Source organism: Pogona vitticeps, chromosome 6, assembly GCF_051106095.1.
Source record: "Pogona vitticeps strain Pit_001003342236 chromosome 6, PviZW2.1, whole genome shotgun sequence".
Classification (NCBI taxonomy): Eukaryota; Metazoa; Chordata; class Lepidosauria; order Squamata; family Agamidae; genus Pogona; species Pogona vitticeps.
Genome location: NC_135788.1, coordinates 108,558,883 through 108,581,950, shown reverse-complemented (window position 1 = coordinate 108,581,950; position 23,068 = coordinate 108,558,883). Strand labels below are relative to the sequence as shown.

The window sequence follows — 23,068 nt, the reverse complement described above, 5'->3', positions numbered from 1 at the left end:
GGCTTCGAGGATGGAGGTCACAGTGGCTGCATTACTTACCCTTTCTGCAAATGGAAGTGAAAATAGCACCAAGCGGGCAGAAGCTACTAGAAGACTGATTTCCAGATCTCATGATTCTGTTACTTCCATCAGGACTTCTTTTATTTCTGGTTGTGCAACAGTCCTGCCACTAACGCTAAAACTGTTCCTCTATTTTTTCTTTTTCTTCTTTTTCTTTTGCTCACGGCTGTTTTGAGGAGGAAGTTCCTGGCTGGGGGCAGAGGGTGTCTTGGAGGTCAAGAAAATAAGTAGCAGTTTGTATCTTTAAAAATTTGGCCATCCTTTCTTGCAGTCTTTTAGCAAGAGAAGCTTATTGTCTGGGAATGTGAGGTAGTATGTTAGCTCTAAAGATCTCAGCCCTCAGTGGTCCTGCTAGGTTCCCCCCAAGAACATAGGTCCGCTAGGTGGAGCCTGACAGAAATAGAGGTCTGATGACCCTGTTAGATGGATGCATTTGGTGTAATCCAGGATTGCAGAGGTGGGAGGCCTGATGTAGGGCTAATTGAGCCCAAGGGTCTGACCCTGGGCTTCACTGTCTGGCCCAGATACCTCTTGGATCACGGTGCCAACATTGCTGCGGTGAACAGCGACGGAGATGTGCCATTGGACATTGCCGAAGCTGACAATATGGAGACCTTACTGCGGTCGGAGATTGCAAAGAGAGGTAAGGAGAGAACTGGCAGCCATGAGTTTAAAGAAATGCATTTCCACGTCTCCTCCTTAAGATGCTATTCTTTTGTAACACTGAAGCCATTCAAGGTTTGCCCAGTACTGTATTCCCAACCAGGGTGGGAGGGGGGAAATCAATGGTTTTTTTAATTCAAATCATTTAAAAAAATCCAATTTTTGAAATTTGAATAATCAAAAATCAGATTCTATTTTTTTAAATTTTAATAAATCAATTTGATTTAAATCAGGTCCACCCTGTTCCCAATCATAGCCCTTGGCGCTGGTGCTACATGATGGGTTTATCTTCAGAAGTTTTCATTTTAAAAATTGTATTAATCTATCAAGGTATAGACCTCAGGATTGTGATGACGGCCCATGTGATTCTCTTGTATTCAGATGATTCTACAGGTGAAAGTATCGAGCAGCCTCCCAGACTCACCAAAACTGTGTTAAGAGAATGATAGGATGATAAAAATCCTTTACCAAAGTAATTTGATGAATTCTGGGAAAAGGACATCCATTTGTTTAATGTGCATAATTAATTTTGTCTTTAAACCCATTGGAGGTGAAAGAACAAGAGCACTTGCATGGAGGAACCATGGAAATACTGTACACTAATCTCTTCCTTAGCAGATAACTCATTTTACACAATTTCACAATTTTTCCTTAAATCGATTATGACCGTAAGCTGACTCTTAAGGGTCAGGGGTAAAAAAAAAAGGAGATGTCCTCCTTTGAGACTATTACAGCTCCATGGGAGAAGGTGGATTCAGCGACTGCTCTACTGTGTAACTACTATAGCCATTCAGATTTTATACTTCACATGACACTTTCCTCTACTTTCAGGGGTAGATGTGGAAGTAGCCAAGCGAGAGGAGGAGGAAGTAATGCTTCGTGATGCTCGACAATGGCTGAATGCTGGCAAAATATCTGATGAGTCACACCCCAAAACAGGGGCCACCGCCCTCCATGTGGCAGCTGCCAAAGGCTACATCGAAGTTATGAGGTGAGAGGCTGGGGTTGTATCCTGTTGTCTGAGTCCCCCTAATACAACCATTCTGAGGGTTAAAAATACTTTATACCCCATTCATTAGGAAATCATGCTTTAGAATGGAAGACAGGATAAGAAACTTACAACCCATACTTTGAGAAACCCCACTGTAGAGCAGGATTCTAGTTTCATTTCTTTTGTCTAATTCAGTCCAAGGTCACTAAAGCAGCTAGGACCATGGAACAGATGCTAGATTTTTATCTTCCTCAACAGGTTTAGGTACTTGCCTTATTCACCTCCCAGCCCAGAGTAATTGCATCACTCCCTGTAAAAGTCCCCCTTTGGATGCTTAAGTGCATATGGGGGTTGGTTTCCAGACTCCGCCCCATCTTGCCAATCACTGCACAAGCACAGACAAACCCTTAGAGAAGGTGCAGGCTAAGGTCTGTTCAGTCCCTGTCCTGCCCCGCTGTTAATACTTTTGACCAAACAATGAGAATTCAAACTCCAGGCTCCTAACTAGAGATGTGTGCTTCATATTCGTATGAAGAGGATACAAATGGGAAGCCCAGTGGCACAGCAGCCACCATGGTCCATCCCCCCCCCCCCCGCCCCCTGGAACTAGTCTGGTCCACTTACTGGACTCCGTGCAGGTCGGCTGCAGGAGGAGGTGGGGAAGGGCCAGCGGGACAACTTCTGCAGTGTTTGTATTCTGATGTTGATGATGTTCCCTGGATAGGAATACGAAGTGCACATCTTCTCTACAGCTCTCACCACCTGTACCCCCCTGTCCTCCAAACAAAAAACGGGGAAGATAAAACGGGGGTGGGTTGAGTTCCAGCATGCCCAGCATTTCTCAAACCCACGCTGCTCGCTTTGCCTCTGAAAGAAATTGAGTTTTTTATTCCCATTCTTCCTTGTTTTCCCCTAACCGGCTTTGTTTCCTGTCCTGAGAAATCTTTAACACATCATTCAAGGTATGAACTCCCCCCCCCCCAAAAAAAAACGTTCAGCGAAGACCTGCATCAAAACCTAACTCTTCCATAACTGGGGTGTTCTGTGTCCCATTAGGGTCACTGTACTTCTCTTCCCTTTGCAAGATCCTGGAGCTCTGACTTTTTGCTCTTTCTTACTCTGGTCCACCAGTGCATCTGTTGCAACCCAGTACCTTTATCTTAGAGGCAGGGTGGGTTCCCAGAAGCCCTAACATTGCCTCCTCTTTTCCCAATATAGGCTGCTCTTGCAAGCTGGCTATGACCCCAATGTTCGGGATAAAGATGGCTGGGCTCCCCTCCATGCAGCAGCTCACTGGGGAGTGGAGGAGGCCTGCCGCCTTCTGGCTGAGCACTTCTGTGATATGGAGGCACTCAACAATGTGGTGAGCACAAAGGGCAGGCCTGTGGGATGGCCAGTGAGGGAAGGGTCCCATCTAGCAGGGGAGGACTCTTCTCTACCAAAGGCAGCAGAGAGCGCCCGGCCAGTCAGCTCTTTCTAAGGCAGCTTAGGATGTTCACAAACCTTTGCGTTTTGTAGGGAAAGAGTGGGAGACTAGGCCCGCTGCCTAATTAAAGAAATGTTAATGGCTCAATTCAGGCAGTAGGTTAAATCTGACAAATGTATATGACGGGTACTGCTGCAGAAATGGAGGAAGTCAGATGAATGGTGCAGAAATGGCATTCCCACTGCTTTTAAAATTCTGCTTACCATCTTTTGTTTTTTTATAAGTGTTAACTGGGGGCTGAAATCCTGTTGCTTGTGGTGAGTCGCAACTAGAGTTGGCTCATTGAATTAGTGGGGGTTTGGTGAGTGAACTTCTCTGTAAGTTCTGTTGATCGGGTGAGCCTATTCCACTTGCTCTAGATCAGTGCTTCCCAACCTTGTGTCCCCAGATGTTCTTAGACTACAAATCCCAGAAATCCCAGCAGCATAGCTAGTGGTGAAGGCTTCTGGGAGTTTTAGTCCAAAATAATATCTGGGTACCCAAAGTTGGGAACCACTGCTCTAGTTCATTCTACCTACTTAAGTGACTTAATTTTCTTCCCATACTGTGAAAAGTTCTTAAGTCCCTCCATTTTTCTTACCTCCACTCTCATTTTTTTGTTCCTTGTGCACATACTGTACCTCTAAAGCAGTGGTTCCCAACCTTGGATCCTCACATCTTTTTGGACTAAAAACTCCCAGAAGTCTTTGCCACTAGCTGTGGTAGCCAGGATTTCTGGGACTTAATAGTCCAATAACATCTGGGGACCCAAGGTTGGGAACCACTGCTTTAGATCATTCTACGTACTTAATTTATTAAAGGCTGCAAAACCTGAAGGGTCAAAGAAATGGGGAAGATGAAAATGTGGAAATGGTTGTAGAGCACATACAGCCCCCCCCCCAAAAAGTGAGTTTGAAGAGTTTAAGATATGGTGAAGGAAAGTGTTCTGAAATGGCCGTAGGCTTATCCCCTATCTTCGTGTGGAGGGGCTATACCATGAGCAATAGCCAGCACTTTTCTCAGAATATAAACAGCCTCCCATTTATACTTAGTTTATTGCTTTTTCATTCAAAATAGCAGTTATTAGATTCTGAGAGGTTGCAACCTAGTGCAAGGCAGAGGTGCATGTACCTAGAAAGCCTTTGGTGTCCATTTCTTCAGTGGTTCAATGAATTTGGAGCAGGGACAGTTGATGACTCAAAATACATTGTAATGGTATTAGGAAGAAGCTCCTGTACCCATTGTATTTCCCCCTTTTCTTCTCCTAAATCAGGGGTCCCCAACCGCTGGTCCACAGCCCGGTGCCGGTCCATGGCAGGACCGGGCCATGGAGACATATCTCCCCCCCCTCTCATGCACTCCCACCCACCCACCACCTGCACGCACGAGTGCCCCACTCGTTCATGCATGTGCGCGAGTGCGCCCCACTCCTTGCGACAACCGATCTGCGACTCAGAAAAAAAAGGTTGGGGACCACTGCCCTCTATAGTGAAGCTTTGAGGCAATTCTGGTGGAGCCCCTCTTAACCCATGTCCTTTCCCCCACTCTATCCCAGGGCCAGCGTCCCTGTGACCTTGCAGATGAGGACACTTTGGCTCTACTTGAAGAACTGCAGCGGAAGCAAAATGATGTGAGTCATTCCTCTCTCTCCTTCTCTCTCTCTCTCTCTTGGTTTTTTTTTTTTTTTTTTTTGTTTTGTTTTGTTTTGTTTTGTCTTTCCCCCCAGCTGCATTACAGGACCCTGGCACCTGAAATCCTTCAGATCTTGGAGGCTTTATTAGGACAGAGGTTGTTCTGCAGGAATGCTTCACCGTGTTGTTTGAAGTGTTGGGGTGGTGAGAATCTCCTTTGGAGTAAACTAAGAGACAGGGGCTTTTCTGGGGTGGCACCTTTTTATGTGTGTGGAAAGTCGGATGACTGTTGACATGATTGGAAATGGCTCTCTGATTTCATTCTGGAATTAACCTTTTTTTCTGGGATAAATGCCAGCTGTCCTGAACACAGGCTTCTGATTTTTTTTCCCTTATGGTCTATAAAGTTCTGTAGGGCTCTTAAGGAGATGTTCAGGCATCAGACCCTCTGACCTAACAGTCACAATTTTGAAAGACTCATCTGATTGAAATTGCTTTCAGCCACAGGCTGATCTTGCATTATTATAGATTTTTATTTCCTTTTATTGTTTTTAGATTGTGTTCTGTATGGTTTCCTTTAGGGATTGCTTAGCTTGGTCTTTCTGATTTTTTTTTAAAGTATTGTTTCATTTTTTAAAAAGTATTGTTTTTTTTAAAGTTTTGTTTCAAGCCTTCGCGAATATATTGTTTCATTTCTTTTCCCTTTTTCATATGTCTGATAAAGTGGACTTGTTCACGAAAGCTCAAATTAAATATAATAGTCTTTGAGGTGCCACCTATTTTTGTTTTGTTTTGCTTTGTTTTGTTTCTTTGGATTTTGCCTGATATTCTGAATTATTAACACCAGTGGAATGGAGAAATAATATAGGTAGATGCAGGGTTTTCATTGCAACTATGAAGAACTATCCTTCTCTGAATCCCCATGTCCTCCTGCAAATATGACATGCCATTTACTACTGCATGTACCATAGATAATAAACATGTTAACAGTAAATAGACTAATCTGTGGGTTTTGTAATACCAAATAGGTGTGAAGTGTTAAGCATGGCATTACTACTATATGTTAAATTATATTTACATAGAAAGTTACGTTATGAATGGTATCACTCTATTGGATGTCATTTTACTGGGGGATTTGCTATGGGATGATAGTTCAGAAGGTTCTCATCAGTAGAAACTCAGTCAGTGGTTATAGGGGAAAGTATTAACGACTAAACAACAAAAGTGTGTGTTGAGGGAGGGCAGAAACTCCACTTTTGAAATATAACCCTGGGGTTTCTGCCCTGGCGCCTCCTCTGATGCACTTGGGGCGCCAGCTCAAAATTTGTTACATATCCAGGCATCTAATAATTACTTGCCATTTACTGCTCTCTGGGTCTTTATTTACCATTACTGACTTAGCCTCTGTTTGACATTATTTCCTACTTTTAAAGAGGTTATGTTTACGTTTGCTAAATTTGAGGGGCCTGTTTTTGTTTTCTTTTAAAACAATCATCCTAAGTCACTTCGCGGATTTTTAATTAATTAGGAGGGTCCTGAACGTCTTTAATTGTCTGGGCTCCTCCAGGTCTGTGTGTACTTTGCACTAAAGCTCCCATCATTCAGGGCTAACGGGGAGCCAACTTTGTGGAGTCTGTACCTGGCACATAAAGCAAGCAGCCGCCTCTGTTTGCAGGATGTAATTGTGTCTGCTAATCAGGAGGCATGAGTGAAATGCTGGTGTCAAACCCCCCCCCAATGCAGATCATTTTTCACTGCCTTTTTTTTTTTGTTTGGACACAAAACACTGGGGGGGTGCTTAAGCCGGCTGACTTTTTCACATTCCCCTGATGTTGTGTTCCAGCAGCCAGAAGAGCAGCAAGGAGAGAGAAATGATGGTGCCCCTCAGGGCGTGAGGGCAGAGTGTGAGGCCAGCTGCCTGTCAACTTGATTTGAGTTTTGCCAGTCCTGAAGGCACAGGGGTGGGCTGCCCCGAGGCGCCTGTTGAAGGGGAAAGCCCGCGCGGGCCTCCTCCTTCATTTGCTCTGGGCAAAATGATGAGGGAGCCTTGATTCCCAGGGAAAGAAAGAAAGCCTGCCAGCTCTGTGCTCTTTCCAGCCTGGGACTGAAAGCAGATCAGCCCCAAAGTCCTTTTGAAGGCCTAAAGGGATGTGTGTGTGTGTTTTGGTTTCTTTATGATTTGACTCTGGCTGTTTTCCTGTGAGAACCATGCTGTGTGATTCATAAAGAGGGCAGAAGCGGCCTCCTCTGGATAAAAGGGATGTTAACAGAAGATGCCCATGACACTGAGATGACTACGGGATTACAACACCTTTTTCTATGAGGAAAAATTAACTCCTTGGATATGATTTAGAGTTGGAAGGAAATGCATTGTATTCATAAAAAATAGTACATGTTGTGTAAACAGAGACTAGAAAGGGATGCTTGTTTTTCCTAGCTTGGGGACACACCATAAAACGTAAGAGGCAAGATGTTCAAAACTAAGTCTGTACTTCACACAATGCATAATTAGCTTATGGAGCTGAGTACTTAAGATGTGGGGACAGCCAATGGCTTTTGCATGGCTTTGAAAGGGGATTAGACAAATTAATGGAGGGATAAGTCTGTTAGTGGCTACGAGTCAGACTCAGCAGAGGCAGAATCTTCCTCTGTCCTTCGAGGCTGGGCATTTGGAGAAGATGATGTTGCCTTCTGGCCCAGCTTGTGGGCGTCTGAGAAGCAGCTGACCTGCGTACTGTGGGAGACAGGATGCTGAACTGGATGAGCCCGGCATGGCCATTTGTGATGCTCCAAGTGAAGACCTCTCTGCTTGTCACCACCGTAAGAAATAGGCTAGAATATTCTGTTGCTTATTGGCTGTACTGAAACAATTTTAAGATGCCCACCGTGGGTGCATCTGTGCCTTTTTTTTTCCAGATGGTTCATAACCTTGTTCAACTCAGCGGCCGTGCAGTATTATTCTCCTAGCCCCATCAGATTTCAGCTGCGGCTGCTGATCTCGGTGTAGTGAGTTCTATGGAAAAGGCAGTAGCCATGGTGCAGTGCTGTTGCTCCAGGGAATCTCATCAGAAGGGCTTCTAGAGCATTTTTCTAGAGCACGGTTCTTCTGCATGGTGTTTGCCTTGCCATTCCTTTGATGGAAGAGCTTGACCCTTCTTCTCTCCCTCCGACACCCTTTAGTTACGCAGCAAGAAGGAAGCGCACCTGAGGCAGGCTGTGATTGACACCAGCTTGGAACAGCCTCCATCCTGCACGACCAAGCACCGAAGGTGAGTGGGGACTGTACATTTCTTACGTTCCCTGCCATTCGCTCACCAGTTGTGTTCTCAAACCCCTGGCCACAGTCCTTGCCATGCAGAGCAGTTTCCCAGGAGAATCCAGAGGGACCAGCTTTGAATCAACTATATGGCCAGCTTAACATGGGCAGTGTAGGCTCAGTGGTAGGAAACCTGGCCCTACCCCTGTGCGCCTGTCTCTGTTTCGTGTTAAGTTGCAAAACAAGTTTGGAGAGAGATGTTTATTTGGTGCGTAGCAAATTTGACAAGCCAGTTTGCTACAGAAATGTTTCCTGTTGCAAATTGCAGGTGTCAGGTGGGACGACCCAGCTGTTTGTAGTTGTATGCCAAATCAGTTCAAATTTCTAGTGTCTTGTTGCCTCATAAACATGCACAGGATCAGAAATCCTGTGTTCCATTTCCTCTCATCCAGTTGACTGAGGTTTTAAGTTGGGTTGAGCAAGTTGTGGGCCATCCCATGCATGCTCAGATGTGCAAATGGAGTGCAAAGCCATACATCCTATGCCACGTCTGTGTTCTAAATCTGTAAAGTGGAGAATATGTAGATATATCTTCCCAATACATACTGCACACTGAATGATATATGCAATGCTGTCATGATCGCTCTGTTGCCTCTGTGCCCAGAATTGGACACTTGTGAACAAGCCCTTAGGCTTTGATTAATTCGCAGCATCTGAAACGGTGTGAAAGCAAAACTGTAGAATTCACATGGTGTGGCAGGAAACATTACTTGAGCACAGTAGTTCTACAAACAGAGTAAGCATCTGCACATAACTACTGCAGGTGGAATTGGTACAACGATGTGTCCTGGTAATGGTCAAGTGGTCATGGTAAGCCCAAACTGGTTTAGCAGAAGATGCCAACTGGGATCTGTGCAATCTTTACATTCTGCTTGTTTCAGTAGATATTGGGACAGAATCTGATGAGAAGTAGGGAGATGGGGGGCAGTTGGAACTATGGGGTTTTCAGCATTGCTGAATTTGCCAGCCCTGCACCGACCCACCCCCAGAACTGACTTGTCTTGGATTTGCCTGTCATTGATTTTTGTCTCAGCGAGGTGGTGTGGGGTGTGCAAACTACCCTTTTCCATCCATCTTCTCCTTTAAGCTTCTTCTCCTGTCTTCCTTTGCTCCTCTTAGGAGCTCCGTATGTCGTATGAGCAGCAAGGAGAAGATTTCTGTCCAGGACCAATCAAAGGAACGCAAGACCTTGGATACCATTGCAGTTGGCGAGGAGGAGACGAGTTCGGCCTCGGAGGGCGAGGAGACTCCCAGTTCCACTGGTAGGCGGCAGGTCTACATGGTGGTGGGCAGTGGTCTTCCTTGGTCCCCAGCTGAGATGAGCCCAGCGGATGCTAACATAATTTTACCCCTTACAGAGACGAAGACTGTTCCCCCAACGGACAGCAGTACCGTGAATGGCGTCTCTGTGACCCCGGTCAGTCCCCTGTCCCCTACTCCCACAGGGCAGAAGGTAAGGCTTGTCTTGTCTGCTGCAACACCACTTCTTGGTTGTCAGGAGGTGAGAAGGGAAAGCAGGTGGTGACTTAGTCTTTGGTCTCATCCCGGTCGTTCCAGTTCCTTGCTACAGAATAGGTCTGGGGGTAACAAGTAGAGCTACTGACCTCCCATTGAAATCAACCAACAACTGTGCCTTCCTTGTATCCAGCCTTTGTCAGAGCTTGAGGGGAGGAGAGGTGGCAAGCTAATTGTGGGGAGCATTTGAGATGCGTTTTCATTTGTTCTCCGATTATTCCACTTAGAGGGCGTAGGTCTTACACATTGGTTCAGATACCCAGATTTTTCTCTGATGTATGGATTTGGACCCATATACAGCACGATTAGATGACAAAGCAGAGCGTACCATTTTAGAAGGCTTAATTTTCTATAGGAAATGTCCACAAGTACAAAATTTAGCATAGTAGGAAGTAGACACAGCTGAAGCCTTGGTCCCCAACATTCTAGCCCACATTACTCTGTTGTATATGTAGACCAAGCCTGAATGTTTGGCCCCATTTTATCAGTCTTAATTCATTGCAATTCTTAACTGTGTAGCAGAGTTCACTTGAGAGGTGGAAGAGTGAAGACTTACATGCAAAGTTGGCACAACTGTTTGTCCTGAAAGCCAGAACTCTTAGATTTTATGGAAAGATTTAAATATAGGAACAGCAGAAAACTGCAAAACCTTGTCTCTATATTTGGTGAAGGTTATCACTCAAGGACTGTCTTCACTGTAGAGGTGTTATCTGTCTCCGTCGTGGGCTTTTCACAGATCCTTAAGCAAACCCCCTCCTTTGCCATGCAAACATGTGCTGAGTTCATCTTTATAACTTCTCGGTTCCTAACACGCCCAGTACCTTCCATCTTGCATGCTTGATTAACCAGTTGTTGCTTGCGGCTCTCCTGGGGTGGGGCCAAGTTGACCTTTCTCCTCTTCGAGATGCTGGCATTAATGAGTTTTGAGATTGTACTGTGGAGAGGCTTCTCAAACTAGTTAAGAGGGTTCTGCTCGCTGGACTTCAACCACACATGCTCTCTCTAACTCCGATCCAATGCCTGAGTAATCATCCTTTTCACTGCATGTCATTTCTGTCAGCCTTGTGTGAAATACTTGGGCTTGTTTTGTTTTGTTTTCTGTTGCCTCGCCCCTTTCTTTTCATGTTTCCACCCGTGCTTTCCATCTGCTGCTGACTGTGCCTCCTTCTCCTCTTCCTCCATGCTTTCTCCTTCCACTCACCCAACTGCTCCAGCCACAGTTTGCCTTTGTCACCCCTGTGTTGCCCATCCCCAGCCCCGTGGGGCCTTCTATGTGGAGACAAAGCTTGCGCAAAACGGGGATCATTCTGGTACCGCAAAAGGGGCAAAAAGCCACAGTGAGTGTCCTGTGCAGATACGGGAGAGGGGAAAAGAACATTTCATGGATGTGCATTTCTTTACCCCAGCAGCAGCAGCAGCAGCACCAGCGTAGGTGTGTTGTGGGATAGAGGGCTTTGATGCCTTCTTGTCTGAATATTCTATTACAGAATGAATCCGTGGCTTTGTTTAGAGTTACTTTGATCTTTTCCCCCTAACCAGTAGCAATTATGTCTGTTGCTGGTGGGAGTTGTAGTCCAAGATATGGTTTGCAGGCACCGGATTGGGGAAGTCTGTTTTAATGCAAATATCAGGTGAATATTAGTCTGCTCTTGGCTGCCTTAGGCCTCTTCAGCCTTATTTCTGGCTGCCGCTTTTATGGTTAGAAACAGCAGCATTCAGATAGAGAGAAGCACTCAGAGGTAACCATGGGCTCATTTTATTTGCTATACTGGGAGGATTATGCAAGTATCTGTTTGGCTGCTAGGTGAAACAGGGCAGTATGCTAGACCGTCAGTGTGATCCTACAGGGGCCATGGAGTTACCCATGAATGGAGCTAGGGAATATGTCATTTTTTTCTGCATATGAAGTGTAATCCCAAATATTTGGTAAGTCAAAGATTTCCCACCCTTAGCCTAAATGCTGCTTCAAGGGCCCCCTGGGACATTGCTCCTTGGTTCGCTGATGGGACTGCCAGATTGGAAGAGGTGCTACCAGGGCCCGTGGGTTGCAAGCTTGGCACTCTGCATACATGTATCCACGCGCCTGGGTGGACTGGAGAAACCCTGGCCAGTAAGGGGGGGAATTTTTTTTTAATGTTGGAAGAGAGGGAATGTGCTGTCAAAAAGGCTACGGTCCAGACAGTCCACAGCAGGGGATGCTGATGCAAATGTCTCGAGGCTTTGCAGCTTCCTGAGTAGCATGTCGTTTTGAAGAGGCTGCTCTCCAGGCCTCCTCACCTGGCGTGACCTCAGCTTTGACATTGTTCCAATCTCTGGACTTGCCCGCTTGTCAGAGCATCGGCTGTTCTGCTTTGGAATGTGGAGTTGGCAAGAACGCTGGAGGGGAGGGGAGGGGAACACGGGGCAGCCGCATCTCGCTGCGTTTTGGCCCGTGCCCTAAAGCAGCCTGCTCAACAGCGCCCAGGTAGCTTTGACTTCCTCCACAGCACCTGTTTCGAAAAGCTAACCTGTGCCCCAGGTAGCAAAAACTTGGAATGCTCCTGCTTTTTTTGTTTTTAAATCTGATACCCTTCTCCCTCAAGAGACTGCTTGAAGAGGCCTAATTCTCTTTCTCCACAGCCATGTTGTGCTCATAGATTTTGCTTGTTTCGGAGCGCTTTCCAGTTATCGTCCCTACTGGTCTCACCTCCTTTCCCTATTACCAAAGAGAGATACATTGTTCTGAGGAATTGTATATCTCATTCTAGCCCTCCTCGTAAAGAATGAGTGTGCTAGTAGTTTGTGCTTGCATTCTGGCCAAGGAATCGTAGCTACTGGGTGCCAGCCCGAATTCCTCTTCATAGCCTGGCTATCCCTTTGTCTGCTCCAATTCCATTGCTCCGAGTTAAAAGTTCCCTTCGTCTGTCCTGACTCCCGCTTCCTTCCTCTTCCTCTCCCCCCCTTTTCTTCTTTTTGGTGTCTTCCTTCCCCCCCATCCCCTTCCACTCTTACCCCAATAGTTTTCTGGAGGCTCTAGCCGTGCCATGGAGCCCGAAGACGTGGCAGCCCCCGCCGTCTGGAGACAGAGCCTCCGTAAGACAAGCAGCTTTGGGGTGCTGCAGGATGCCAAGTTGGATGATGGAGCAGTCAAGGAGGGTGGCGGCATCAAGCGTTCGGCATCCAGTCCCCGGCTGGATACAGAGGAAAAGGTAAACTCGGGCAGAGGCAGCTTTTGTTGAGAGAAACCTCAACATGCTTGGACAAAACTTCGTTGGGGGTTGAGCTTCTCTTGAGAGGATGCAGAGAAGCTGGGAGTATCACACTGGGAGTGAAGAGGGGGAAGAACCTCCACAATGTGCACATTTGAGGCTGCTTTTTGTTTCATTTAAGATTTCTGCCTCTACTGCGGTTCTCCCTCTTTGGTAGTTTCTGCATCAGTATTAAAACGGCACAAGTTTTAAATCAGATTTGAAATGGAGCCAAGTGAGGTCAAAGGAAAATCCCCTAAACGGGCGAATCAGTCCTGTAGGCAGCAGCTGAAAATAAGAAAGATAATTCCGGATTCTGTTATCAATGGCTTGGGGAAAACAGGGCAAAAAGAAACCTGACACCTTTTAAAAATGGCAGAGAAGAGCAGAGTGAGTAGAGTGTTCCATTATCTGGACCATTTTTTAATTTCTGAGGACAGGGCATTAGACGTGGATGTCCTCGGGCCGTGCCAAGCTTTATGTTGCATTGCTTTATTGATCAGCCAGGGTGGTATGCAGCCCAGTCATTTGGCAGTCACTCTTTGTAAGTGGAGATGTAGCACCAGATCTTTTCTTTATAGGAGCAGGCTTCCAGCGCTTAGAGCTATACAGATTTTCTTTCCAACACTTGGATAAATCTTGAAATCCACTGGAGAAGAAGCATTCAGAGGACAGAGTAGTTTTGCATAGCATTTTGCGGTTCCACAGAGTAGGCAGAATAAATGCAGATGAGGATAGCGAGCAGATGGTGGACATCAGAAGCAGAAAGTTCCTGGGGTGTCCCCTTGGAAAAAGAGATCTAGGAAGCAGGGCTAGTTAATGGGCCCTTCTCTGTCTGATGCCCTAGTGAGTCCCTGGCAGTTTAAGGAGATGATGCAAACCACATGGACCAGTGGCTTGATTAATTGAAAGCACCATTGTTGGTGGAATGTTTCTGCTTAATTGGTGGAACTTGGCACAGCATTTGAAATAGTGCAGGGCTCAAGAGCAAGTGTTGTTCCAGTAAGTGGATGGAATTTTGCAGCTTTCCTGCTTGTTGGCCATCCATCTTCGGTCTGATGGGAATCTGGTCGCACATGAAGGAAGGGACCCGGGTGCTTGTCTCACTGCCTTAAGGCAATGATTTTAGATCTCTTTTTGGGATGCGATAACCCTTCTGTGGCCTTGCAGCCTTTGACCCGTGGAAGCTTTGGTCCCTAATCTCAGGTGGCAGAGCAGAATGTGATTAAGGCAGTGGCCGCTGCATAAACTCTTAGGCACACTGGTGTTGACTGGAGAGACTCCTTTGTAAAGCCTCGGTAGCTGTGATAGGAGACAAAGGGTTTCTCTGAGCAAGCTGCCCAATGCTTTCCGCCTTATCACTGACTCTCCGGGAGCCACCCTTGATGCTTCAGGAGACTTAAGAGGATTGTTAGGGGGTGGAACAGTACATTTGAATCGGAGAGCCGGCGGACGTCAGTCCTAGCACGTTTCATGTTGTGATGATAATAGGAGGAAGAGGAGGAGGCCAGGGCATGCTACTGGAGGAGCAAAGGAAGGAGAAAAGGTAGTGGGGTCTTAGGAGATCTGCAGAATTTTGGAGGAAGAAAAGCGTTTTACATCCTTTCCCCCCCTTGGTGTTTTTTTTTTAAATCTTTGTTTCATCTTGACCTGCGGAGTCCATTTTTCTGGGAACAGAGCCTGCCATGTTGGGAGGTGTCTCACACCATGGGAGAAGGGTGGCTTCTCAAAATGGGATTTGAAGGTTGGGTTTTGCCACAAGTTTGTCTCTGCTTTGCCCTCTTTTTCTTTCTCTCTCTCTCTCCCTCCCTGTCCACCCTTTCCCCGCCACTGTCCATATATACCTGCAGCAAGACATCCGGGAGCTCTTACAGAAGTGGAACAAGAATCCCATTGGCCCAGGGTTAGCCAATAGGAGTGCAGCTTCTGAGCCAGCTGGTGACCCGGTAGGAGCCTCTGCCCATCAGAGGGTGTGGCTGGAGTACCCTTGCTTGGTAGCTTGTGACTTTTTTTTTTAACCACTTTTTGGTTGCTAGCTTGCTGAGGCGTGCGGAGCTTAGCTGGAGAGCTGTGGGGTTTGCGTGGGACAAGACCCATGTGTATCGTGCATGGTCCTGACACATTGTGCTTGAATGTCCTTTTATTCAGTCCTTTAGTTTGGTTTTCCCCTTAACTCTGCCCTGGCGTACCTTTTTTCTAGACTCCCTTGGCCTTGTTGATTATGGGCTGTAGGTACTTTATGCAGGTGAGCATTGATAAAGTGCGAGATACCAGGCCCCTTGGGTAGAGGAGTACTCCTGATATAGACTGGGAGGTACCTCAAGGCATCCCTCGTTTAGATACTGCCCACAACAATGCGCTGAACGAGAAGTCCCAGGTCTCCAGCTGGCCTCTGAACAGCTCCCCCTCCTGGCCAGACAGTGTCTTGACAATGTCACAGTATTGATCACGAGCAGATTTTTCTGCTATTCCTTTTCCTTTTAACAGAGCAAAGAACCACGCCTGGCTCGGGTAACCCCCACCCCTACTCGACGGATATTTGCCCTCCCAGATACAGAACCCCACCGAGATCCCCGGCGCACGTGAGTCATTTGCCGCTGGTGCACCAGCATGGTGTAGCAGAATCCCCAGACACAAGATTGCAGATCTCCCCTCAATGTTATCTTTGTGACCAGTGTATTTAGCCTTGCTGATAATTCTGAAGCTGATGAGTTGCTGATAGCACCTGAAGGTTGTAAGGTGAAGGCGAATACATTCTGATATTCTTTGTTTGTGGGTGAAAGTGGGAGTGGCTGTTTTGTGGCCCTCAAGATAAAGTTGGACTACACCTCTTGTCCTCTCTGTTTGTGAGCCATATTGGCTGGGATCACCTTTGGAAGCCACAGGCTGCCCACCCCAGGTTAAGATATGGGAGCCTCATTGGTTGGGGAGCCGAGAGTGTCCTGTGTTATGCTTAAGGTTTGAGATTGTCCAGACCAGAAGCATCGGATCGTGAATGTGGAACTTGTAGAGTCGTGGCACATATGAGAGTAGCATGGAAAGCCTCCAGAAATTGCTACTGCCTCCTGCCCCTCCTGCAAACTCCTCAGCCCATATCTGACATTTGCAGTATGGGTTCATATCCCGGTGCCCCTGGTTCAACCTACAGGACAGATGTGAACACTACTGATGCTCTTAAGCAAGTCGGTAATTCTGTTCCCTTTTCACCATCTGTAATCTGAGGCTAACAGAAAGGCTTTGTAAGAAAATGCCTGAAGTGGATTTATAGAGCACTTAATTTGCTCTAACAGGGTGCTCTCCTTAAGTCGTTATTGAACTCTTACGAATGGAAGTGTCAACAATCCGGCCAATATGCAGGAGTCATGATTTTGTGTCCTTCAGCCTCTCTGCTGAACCCATGAAACAGGATTAATGAAAGGTTTGCCTTGCAGAATTGAGGGGGGCAACCCCCCCTTTTTTCTGCAACGTCATCTGTGCATCAGACATGCGGTAAATAATTTTAAAAGGGATCACCCACTGACAGCATTATACTGAAAAGGCCTAAAGGAAATGTCGACAGAGTGGCTTGATCCCATTGTGGATGGTGCTAAAAGGGGACGGGAAGGGAGTGATGCATGTAGTCCAGGTAAGCAAAAGAGGGGAGGAGGCATGACGTACAAGTGTGGGATTAAAAGCCTGAGTTCAGATCAGCTGGGGGGGGAGGGGCTGGAGAATAACGTTTTCCAGAGAAGAAAGACCTTGTAAGGGCTTCCCGCTAAACACTCTCTTGCGAGTGCGCTCTCTCTCTCTCTCTTTCTCTCTTTCTCCTTTCTCTCCTTGCTCCCTCCCCACAGAAACTTAGAAGGTGGTCTTCAGATGAAGATAGATACAGTTTTTGCCCCACACCAGCCCCTCTCTTCCACTGCCATCAGCTCTAGCATGGATCCCCGGGACCACCGAAGGTGAGGGTTGGCCGGGGCAGGGCAGAAAGTTAGGATTTACTAGAGCTCCTTCGAGGTGTCAAAGCAGTGGCCCCTCTGGGCGCCTGAGGAGGCAGTTCTCCCCCTGCCGCCCCCCCCCCAAACCCCTGTTCTCTGCGGTTGCGTCTCACATTTCTACGAACTTCTGTTTCTGTTAACTTTCGGTGTCATTGCAAAGCCAGCTGCCTCTTGGCCTTCTGGGGAGAGGGCAAGCCTTTGTTCAAAGAGCCATTCTCAAACCCTTTTGCTTTAAAAATCGACAGCCAATTCCGGTATAATCAGGAAGGACGTTCTGTGCAGAGTCTTCAGCCTGCTGCAGAACGTTGCATACTCACCTGCTGGCTGTCGTCTTTCCTGCGACAAAGTGATGTGGGGAGGGGGGGGCATCTGAGGAAGGATGTGGTGGCAGAAGTAAAGCTGTTGTGGGCAGGTGGTTTCCCCCGTCTATCCTTAGTATGTCTCTTCATTCCTGACTCATTGTTTTGCTGGCTAAGGAAAGGACGTCATGGGTGGTGAGGAAGAGTGGGGCGAAGGTGTCAAGAGGTGGAGAACCATCCCTAACCATTGCAAAAAACCCAAAAGTTGTTTCTTCCCATCACCAAGGCCAACTATCGCAGACAAAGGCCTGCGGTGGCTGGCAATCTGTCAGAGGGACCCCCTCACCTAGAAATCTGTGGAAGCCGAGAAGGGAACTCTCTGTGTGCGATCCAGCCGGCTCTTTTTATCCCCTTCCAGGTCATATCAGACACCGGTGAGAGACGAAGAGTCGGAATCCCAGAGGAAGGCCCGCTCCAGACTCATGCGACAGTCCAGAAGGTCCACGCAGGTGAGGGGTCAGTATAGGAGTGAAGCCTAGTAGCTCAGCTTGTAGGCAATTCTAAGCAATCTCAGAGGGGAGGCTAGGGGTGCAAAGGGATGCCGACAGCACCTTTCTGGACTCATTTGGAGACTCGGAAATGGGTTCCGTGAGGTTAGGCTGCAGCCATGCCAGCAGTAACCTCTAGGTGGCACTGTGCTTCCCCATTTGACCCATTTTCCATGTACCTCCTCTCCCTCCCACCCTCTCCCAACACCCCCCTTCTGCTTCAAGGGTGTTACCCTCACAGATCTCAAGGAGGCTGAGAAGACCATGGGCCGGGCCGGGGATTCCAAAACTGCGTCAGAGCAGCGGAGCAAGGAAGAGGAGAACCGGGACAAAGATGGAGAGCAGCAATCCCAGGAGACTACGGTAGAGGTGGCAGGCAGTTGGGGTGGGTGGAGGGGGGGAAAGGGGCTTCTCGCCAGCAGAGGAACTTGCGATTAACACAGAGGAAAAAAGGATGATCAAGGCAGATTGGTCCATGAAATGGGTCATGGTCAAATCTCGGATGGGGATGTATGCTCTCCTTCCGGGACAGTTTACCAATAAAAATTAAAAGGCATCAAAAAGGTCCCTGCCTGCTATGAGCAGCGTCCATCCTCATCTCTCATTTCAGGAAGGAGGTGCATTTATCTCGAAGATTAGGAATTTATTGTGTTTGGTGGTAGCAGTGATCCACTTGAAAAATCTGTTAATTTTTGGCACATTGCACGGTGTGCCGGCACCATCACTCAATTATTTTCAGACGCTCCAAGATTCAGTGCAGCTCACAACGAAACAGATCTGCTTTATTGAACCTAGAGGAATTCTCACGTACTTCATTATGTGGGAATAAATATGCGAGAATGCTGGATAGTTCTGCAGAGCCAGAGGTTGGGCGTTTGATTCCCCAGTGATGCCTTCCCTTACAGGGGCTGGACTTGATAGACCGTAGGGTCCCTTCCAGGTCTGCATTTCAACTGTCCAGAGTAGACACATTCTGGATGGGCGGTATATAAATCAGATAGATAGATAGATAGATAGATAGATAGATAGATAGATAGATAGATAGATAGATAGATAGATAGATAGATAGATAGATAGATAGATAGATAGATAGATAGATAGATAGATAGATAGATAGATAGATAGATAGATAGATGATTTAGACATCAGCCTAAGGCCTTCCTCTTTTTGTAGGCATTTAATGTTTAGGGTGTTTGTTTGTTTGGGTTTTTTTTTTCATTATCAGCTCTGTTCCTACCTTTTAAATAGCTTGCTAAATTAATATTGAAATCAGCTGTATTACTGAGAAGGTTGTTCTTTTAGGTTTTATCTTTTAATCTTTGTCTTAGGTTTTATCTTTGTAAATTGCCCTGAGGGCATTTGGGTAGTATATAGATGTAATAAATAAACCCAGAATATAATCTCCCTTCTTGTTTTTCCTAATTTTACCTCAACACCTCATTCAGGATTCTTCTAGGAGATTTCGGCTCCCAAGTTCAGACGGTTCTTCAGTATATACTGTAAATCCATTAGTGGTGAATTCACAGCCAAGAAAAGGTAAAAAGCAACATTCAGGCAGATATTTCATACTTTCTTTGCCACTTGTTTCCCTGTATCTCATTTTTAACTTAGGGCTTATTAAAGTAATTTTTCTACTGTCACAGCTTCCTTTATTTCGTTTATTATTGTGACCCAGTTTTATTTTCTTTTATTTTCATAAGTTTGTCACTGTGCCATGCCAAGGAAATCTTATGCCAAGTGTCTTATAGGCTTCATGGTGGACATTATAGCTGTCCTCGTACAATTAGATCTTGCGTTCATCAAAGCTGTACATCTTATTTTCTCGGCCTTGCAGGCTCCGAGACTGATGAGACTGGCTCAGAGATAGATTCGGAGCTCCGGAACAGACTGGCTATTCGGGACCGTAGGAAAGGCCGGCGGGAAAGACGCATCACTGGGCTGGGAGGGAACTCTGAGGTGAATGGGACATGGGTTTAAAACAGATTGATGGGGCAGAAGGAAGGCATGGTGGGGCATGTGCATCAGGAGGGATGCTGTGCATACATGCTGTTGAGAACTTGGTTCTGAAATAGTCTGTGTAGATAATACAGGAGAGACCATAAACACTAAACTTCCTTTCTTCCAGGGCGAGGATGACGACGATGTTGAACAAGTCAACAACGAAGATCTGTCCGGACATGGCAGGTATATCTCCCTTTCGGGGTTCATCACTTAACCTGGAATGTGAAGATAGGATAAAGGTCAGGTATATGGATCCGTAGGTTGCTTTCCAAGGGGCAGCTGATCTCCTGACTGAGAGGAGATATACATGCTATCCCCAAGGAAGTTTGGTACTCTTGAATTGCACATTTGGAACCAATACAGTGGTGCCTCGACTTACGACCATAATTCATTCCAGAAGATGGACGTAAGTCAAAATGGTCGTAAGTCGAAGCACCGTTTCCCATTGAAATGCATGGGAACGCGATTAATTCATTCCAGTGTTTAAAAAAATACCAATAAAATAAAATAAAAACAAAACACTGCAAGCCCCCGAGGAACATGCTGGGGCTGCAAAAAACAAAACAAAACCCAAAAATAAACATTGGAGCAAGTCCCACACTGGAACTGCAAAAAAAAAAAATCACAAAAAAACAAAACAAAACCCCAAAATAAACATCAGAGCAGAGAAGAGCACTGGGCGCTTCAACGGCGAGGCCGGCGGAGAAGAAGGGGATCTGTCCCTGCGGGGCCAAGCACTGAGCCAGGAAGGAGGAGGCGGCGGCGGGGGAGGACCCTCCCTCCGGGAGCTGGGATCGGGGGACCCTCTGCGCCAAGGCCCCGGATCTCACCATTAGGTGCAGTAACGCCCCCGCTGCCACCTCCCCCCACCGCTGCATCCCTTCCCTTAACCGTTGGGGCAAAAGAGCTACAAAGAAGCAGCCTCTTCACCACCGACGGTTTGAATTTCCCGCCTTTTCCCCCCTGCCTTTTCCTAGTTGCAAGTCGAAGCAAAATTTTGCGGCTGGAGCTGGTTGCAACTCGAAATGATCATAAGTAGGGACGGTCGTACGTCGAGCGACCACTGTACTTCAGTATCCCAGTAACTTCACATGCCCAAACAGGCCATTTCTAATGCATCTAATCGTCAATCTTCCGCTTTCAGTGTTCTTATTAAAGCTTTATAGGAGGAGGGTTCACCTCAATTACTGAGTGTGAGGGGGCACCAGTGGGTGATTTCTGTGACCCTGATCTCCCTGGTATTTTCAGTGAACACTTAAATAGTGTCTTGCCAAACCGGATGGCATCCTACAGCTGCCAGAGACGGAACAGCGCCTCCTTGAGCTGCAAAGAAGAACCGGATCATTATTACAAGAAAGTTAGTGATTTGACCTGGTGCTCCTTTGACCTTATGGAGGGAGGCTGTGGGAAGGAAAAGCAACAACGATAGGCAGATGTTGGTGATGCCAGTGCGTTTTTGTTTTTTTCATTTCATATTTTGTGTGTCCCTCAGTTGTATGAAGATCTTGTAATTGAAAACGAAAAGCTGAAGGAGCAACTACAAGAAGCACAGCTACAGTTGACCCAGATCAAACTGGAGCTGGAAAGAGTGACCCAGGTATGGACCAAGGCAGGCGCTTGTTAGGGGATGAAGGTTGCCAGCTTGGGAGAGACCCTGGTGGATTTGTGTACAAAGACAAGTCAGGTTGTCAGTTGATAAATTATGCTTTGTTTAGGATATCTGGCGGGACAGCTCAAATGAGTTAGGTATCTGGATGCAGAGCCAGGGAGTGGGGAGTTCAGTTCCCTACTGCATGTCCCAAGTGGAGAACCAGCCTGTGTAGCCTTGGGCAAGGTACACAATCCAATGGCACCTCTAGGAGGCAGCAAGGATAAACCACTTCTGAGTACTCTCTATCTTAAAAATCCTGCCATAGACCAGAACAACTTGACGGCATGTAATTTTTGTGCAAATTGGTGCCAGGAAATCAACAATGGTGGCTTGTTTGTTGGTGGCTTATGAACTCTGTCTATTCAAACCACGACTTGTCACTTTGTCTGAACCCAGAACCATGGTTTGTTCCCAGACAGACCCTGACAAAGAGAATTAAATAGAAAATGAAAGTTTGTGTGGTCATCAGTGAGATAATTCATGATTAAAGCAACAGTATGGCTTATGATGTGTGAAATAAATCTGTGTAAGAGGGAGAACAGACACCTCAGATGTGACATATTTTATATTGAGATTCCCCTTTGCTCCTGCCAAGTTACAGGGTATGAGCCGGCATAAGCCTGTTCAGTGGCTCAAGAGTATGATCTGTTATCTATCCAGAGATTTCTGGTTTAAATCTCTGCGCTTCAACAAGGCGTGAACCCAATGGGGAGGTTGCTGTGCTAGATACTGTTAGGAAGGATGCTGTTTCTATTGGCTTTTCCCTTCCCCTCCCCAACCTGCTATACTGTTCCATCTTCCCCGGGCTCTGATATGTGCAGATCACATTGACATGCACTCTATAGGCTCACTGGCCTGGGAGCAAGATTATCAGGCCTTTCTGTGCACTTATGATCTCTAGCAGGGGCTATGCTCAGAGTCTTATCTACTTTCTGAGCCCGGACAGGTCACCAGAAACAAGGGGACCCTTTTCAGCAAAGGCACTGGCCAACCGTGGACACTCTCCCCACTCCTGTTAAGTACTTTTCCCACCCCTAGTTCAGCCCCATTGTGCATCTCACATGGTTTCTTGTTCACCTGTAGAGGCAAGAGCGTTTCGCTGAGCGGCCGGCCCTGCTAGAGCTTGAGAGATTCGTAAGTACCCTCCACTTTCTCTTTTAATTCCCTTGCATCACAAAAATTATGAGATTTTTTAAATGCCTCCTGTTAAAGTGAAATAGGATGGTAAGAAGAAGCTGCTGTTGTTGTCCGTTGGCCTGAAGGATTAAACCTTGTGGCGTACAACAGCTGTGTGTCCATGCGGGTGTGCTGCCTGCCCACGTAACATCTGAATTGCTGCGATTCCTGGGGGGGAAATGATGCTTTAGATAATCATTAATCTGACCTAGCAAGACATGACTCTGTTTTTAAAAGCAATGGGGTGTGTTGGATGCCTTATCTGGTAAGGGTGCACAATTTTGTACTCAGCTTTGTAAATCTGATACATTCAGATGAGCCACTGCGCTTCCGATCCATACTCAATCGAAGCTATCCCATCTTTGTCCTGTAGAGACTTCTCTGTTTTTAAAGTGTGGCATGAAGACACTACTAAAACTCTTGTCTTTCTTTCATATCCTTGTTCCTTCTCCACTAGGAACGCCGAGCTTTGGAGAGAAAAGCAGCAGAACTTGAGGAAGAGTTGAAGGTAAGACTCCTCTGGTTGAATGAACCCTTGGGTCTCATCC

At 46.7% G+C, this 23,068-nt stretch overlaps 1 protein-coding gene across 8 annotated transcripts in view; it reads left to right on the top strand.

The window, feature by feature from the left end:
• The window catches only part of PPP1R12C (protein phosphatase 1 regulatory subunit 12C), a 41,791-nt gene that overhangs the window by 15,958 nt on the left and 2,765 nt on the right, over nt 1-23,068 (top strand). The window contains exons 3-22 of one of the 8 annotated variants that reach the window (XM_020792720.3): nt 585-703; nt 1,555-1,714; nt 2,933-3,077; nt 4,735-4,809; nt 7,991-8,079; nt 9,246-9,388; nt 9,485-9,579; nt 12,641-12,829; nt 14,719-14,814; nt 15,356-15,450; nt 16,702-16,809; nt 17,563-17,653; nt 17,918-18,055; nt 19,138-19,228; nt 19,527-19,648; nt 19,818-19,876; nt 20,942-21,050; nt 21,186-21,290; nt 22,428-22,478; nt 22,978-23,028. In XM_020792720.3, coding sequence (XP_020648379.3) covers nt 585-703; nt 1,555-1,714; nt 2,933-3,077; nt 4,735-4,809; nt 7,991-8,079; nt 9,246-9,388; nt 9,485-9,579; nt 12,641-12,829; nt 14,719-14,814; nt 15,356-15,450; nt 16,702-16,809; nt 17,563-17,653; nt 17,918-18,055; nt 19,138-19,228; nt 19,527-19,648; nt 19,818-19,876; nt 20,942-21,050; nt 21,186-21,290; nt 22,428-22,478; nt 22,978-23,028 — 2,131 coding nt within the window. Of the gene's footprint in view, nt 1-584; nt 704-1,554; nt 1,715-2,932; nt 3,078-4,734; nt 4,810-7,990; nt 8,080-9,245; nt 9,389-9,484; nt 9,580-12,640; nt 12,830-14,718; nt 14,815-15,355; nt 15,451-16,701; nt 16,810-17,562; nt 17,654-17,917; nt 18,062-19,137; nt 19,229-19,526; nt 19,649-19,817; nt 19,877-20,941; nt 21,051-21,185; nt 21,291-22,427; nt 22,479-22,977; nt 23,029-23,068 lie in introns of all 8 variants that reach the window. The other 7 variants (XM_072976732.2, XM_020792722.3, XM_078377037.1 and 4 more) reach the window with 7 other exon arrangements.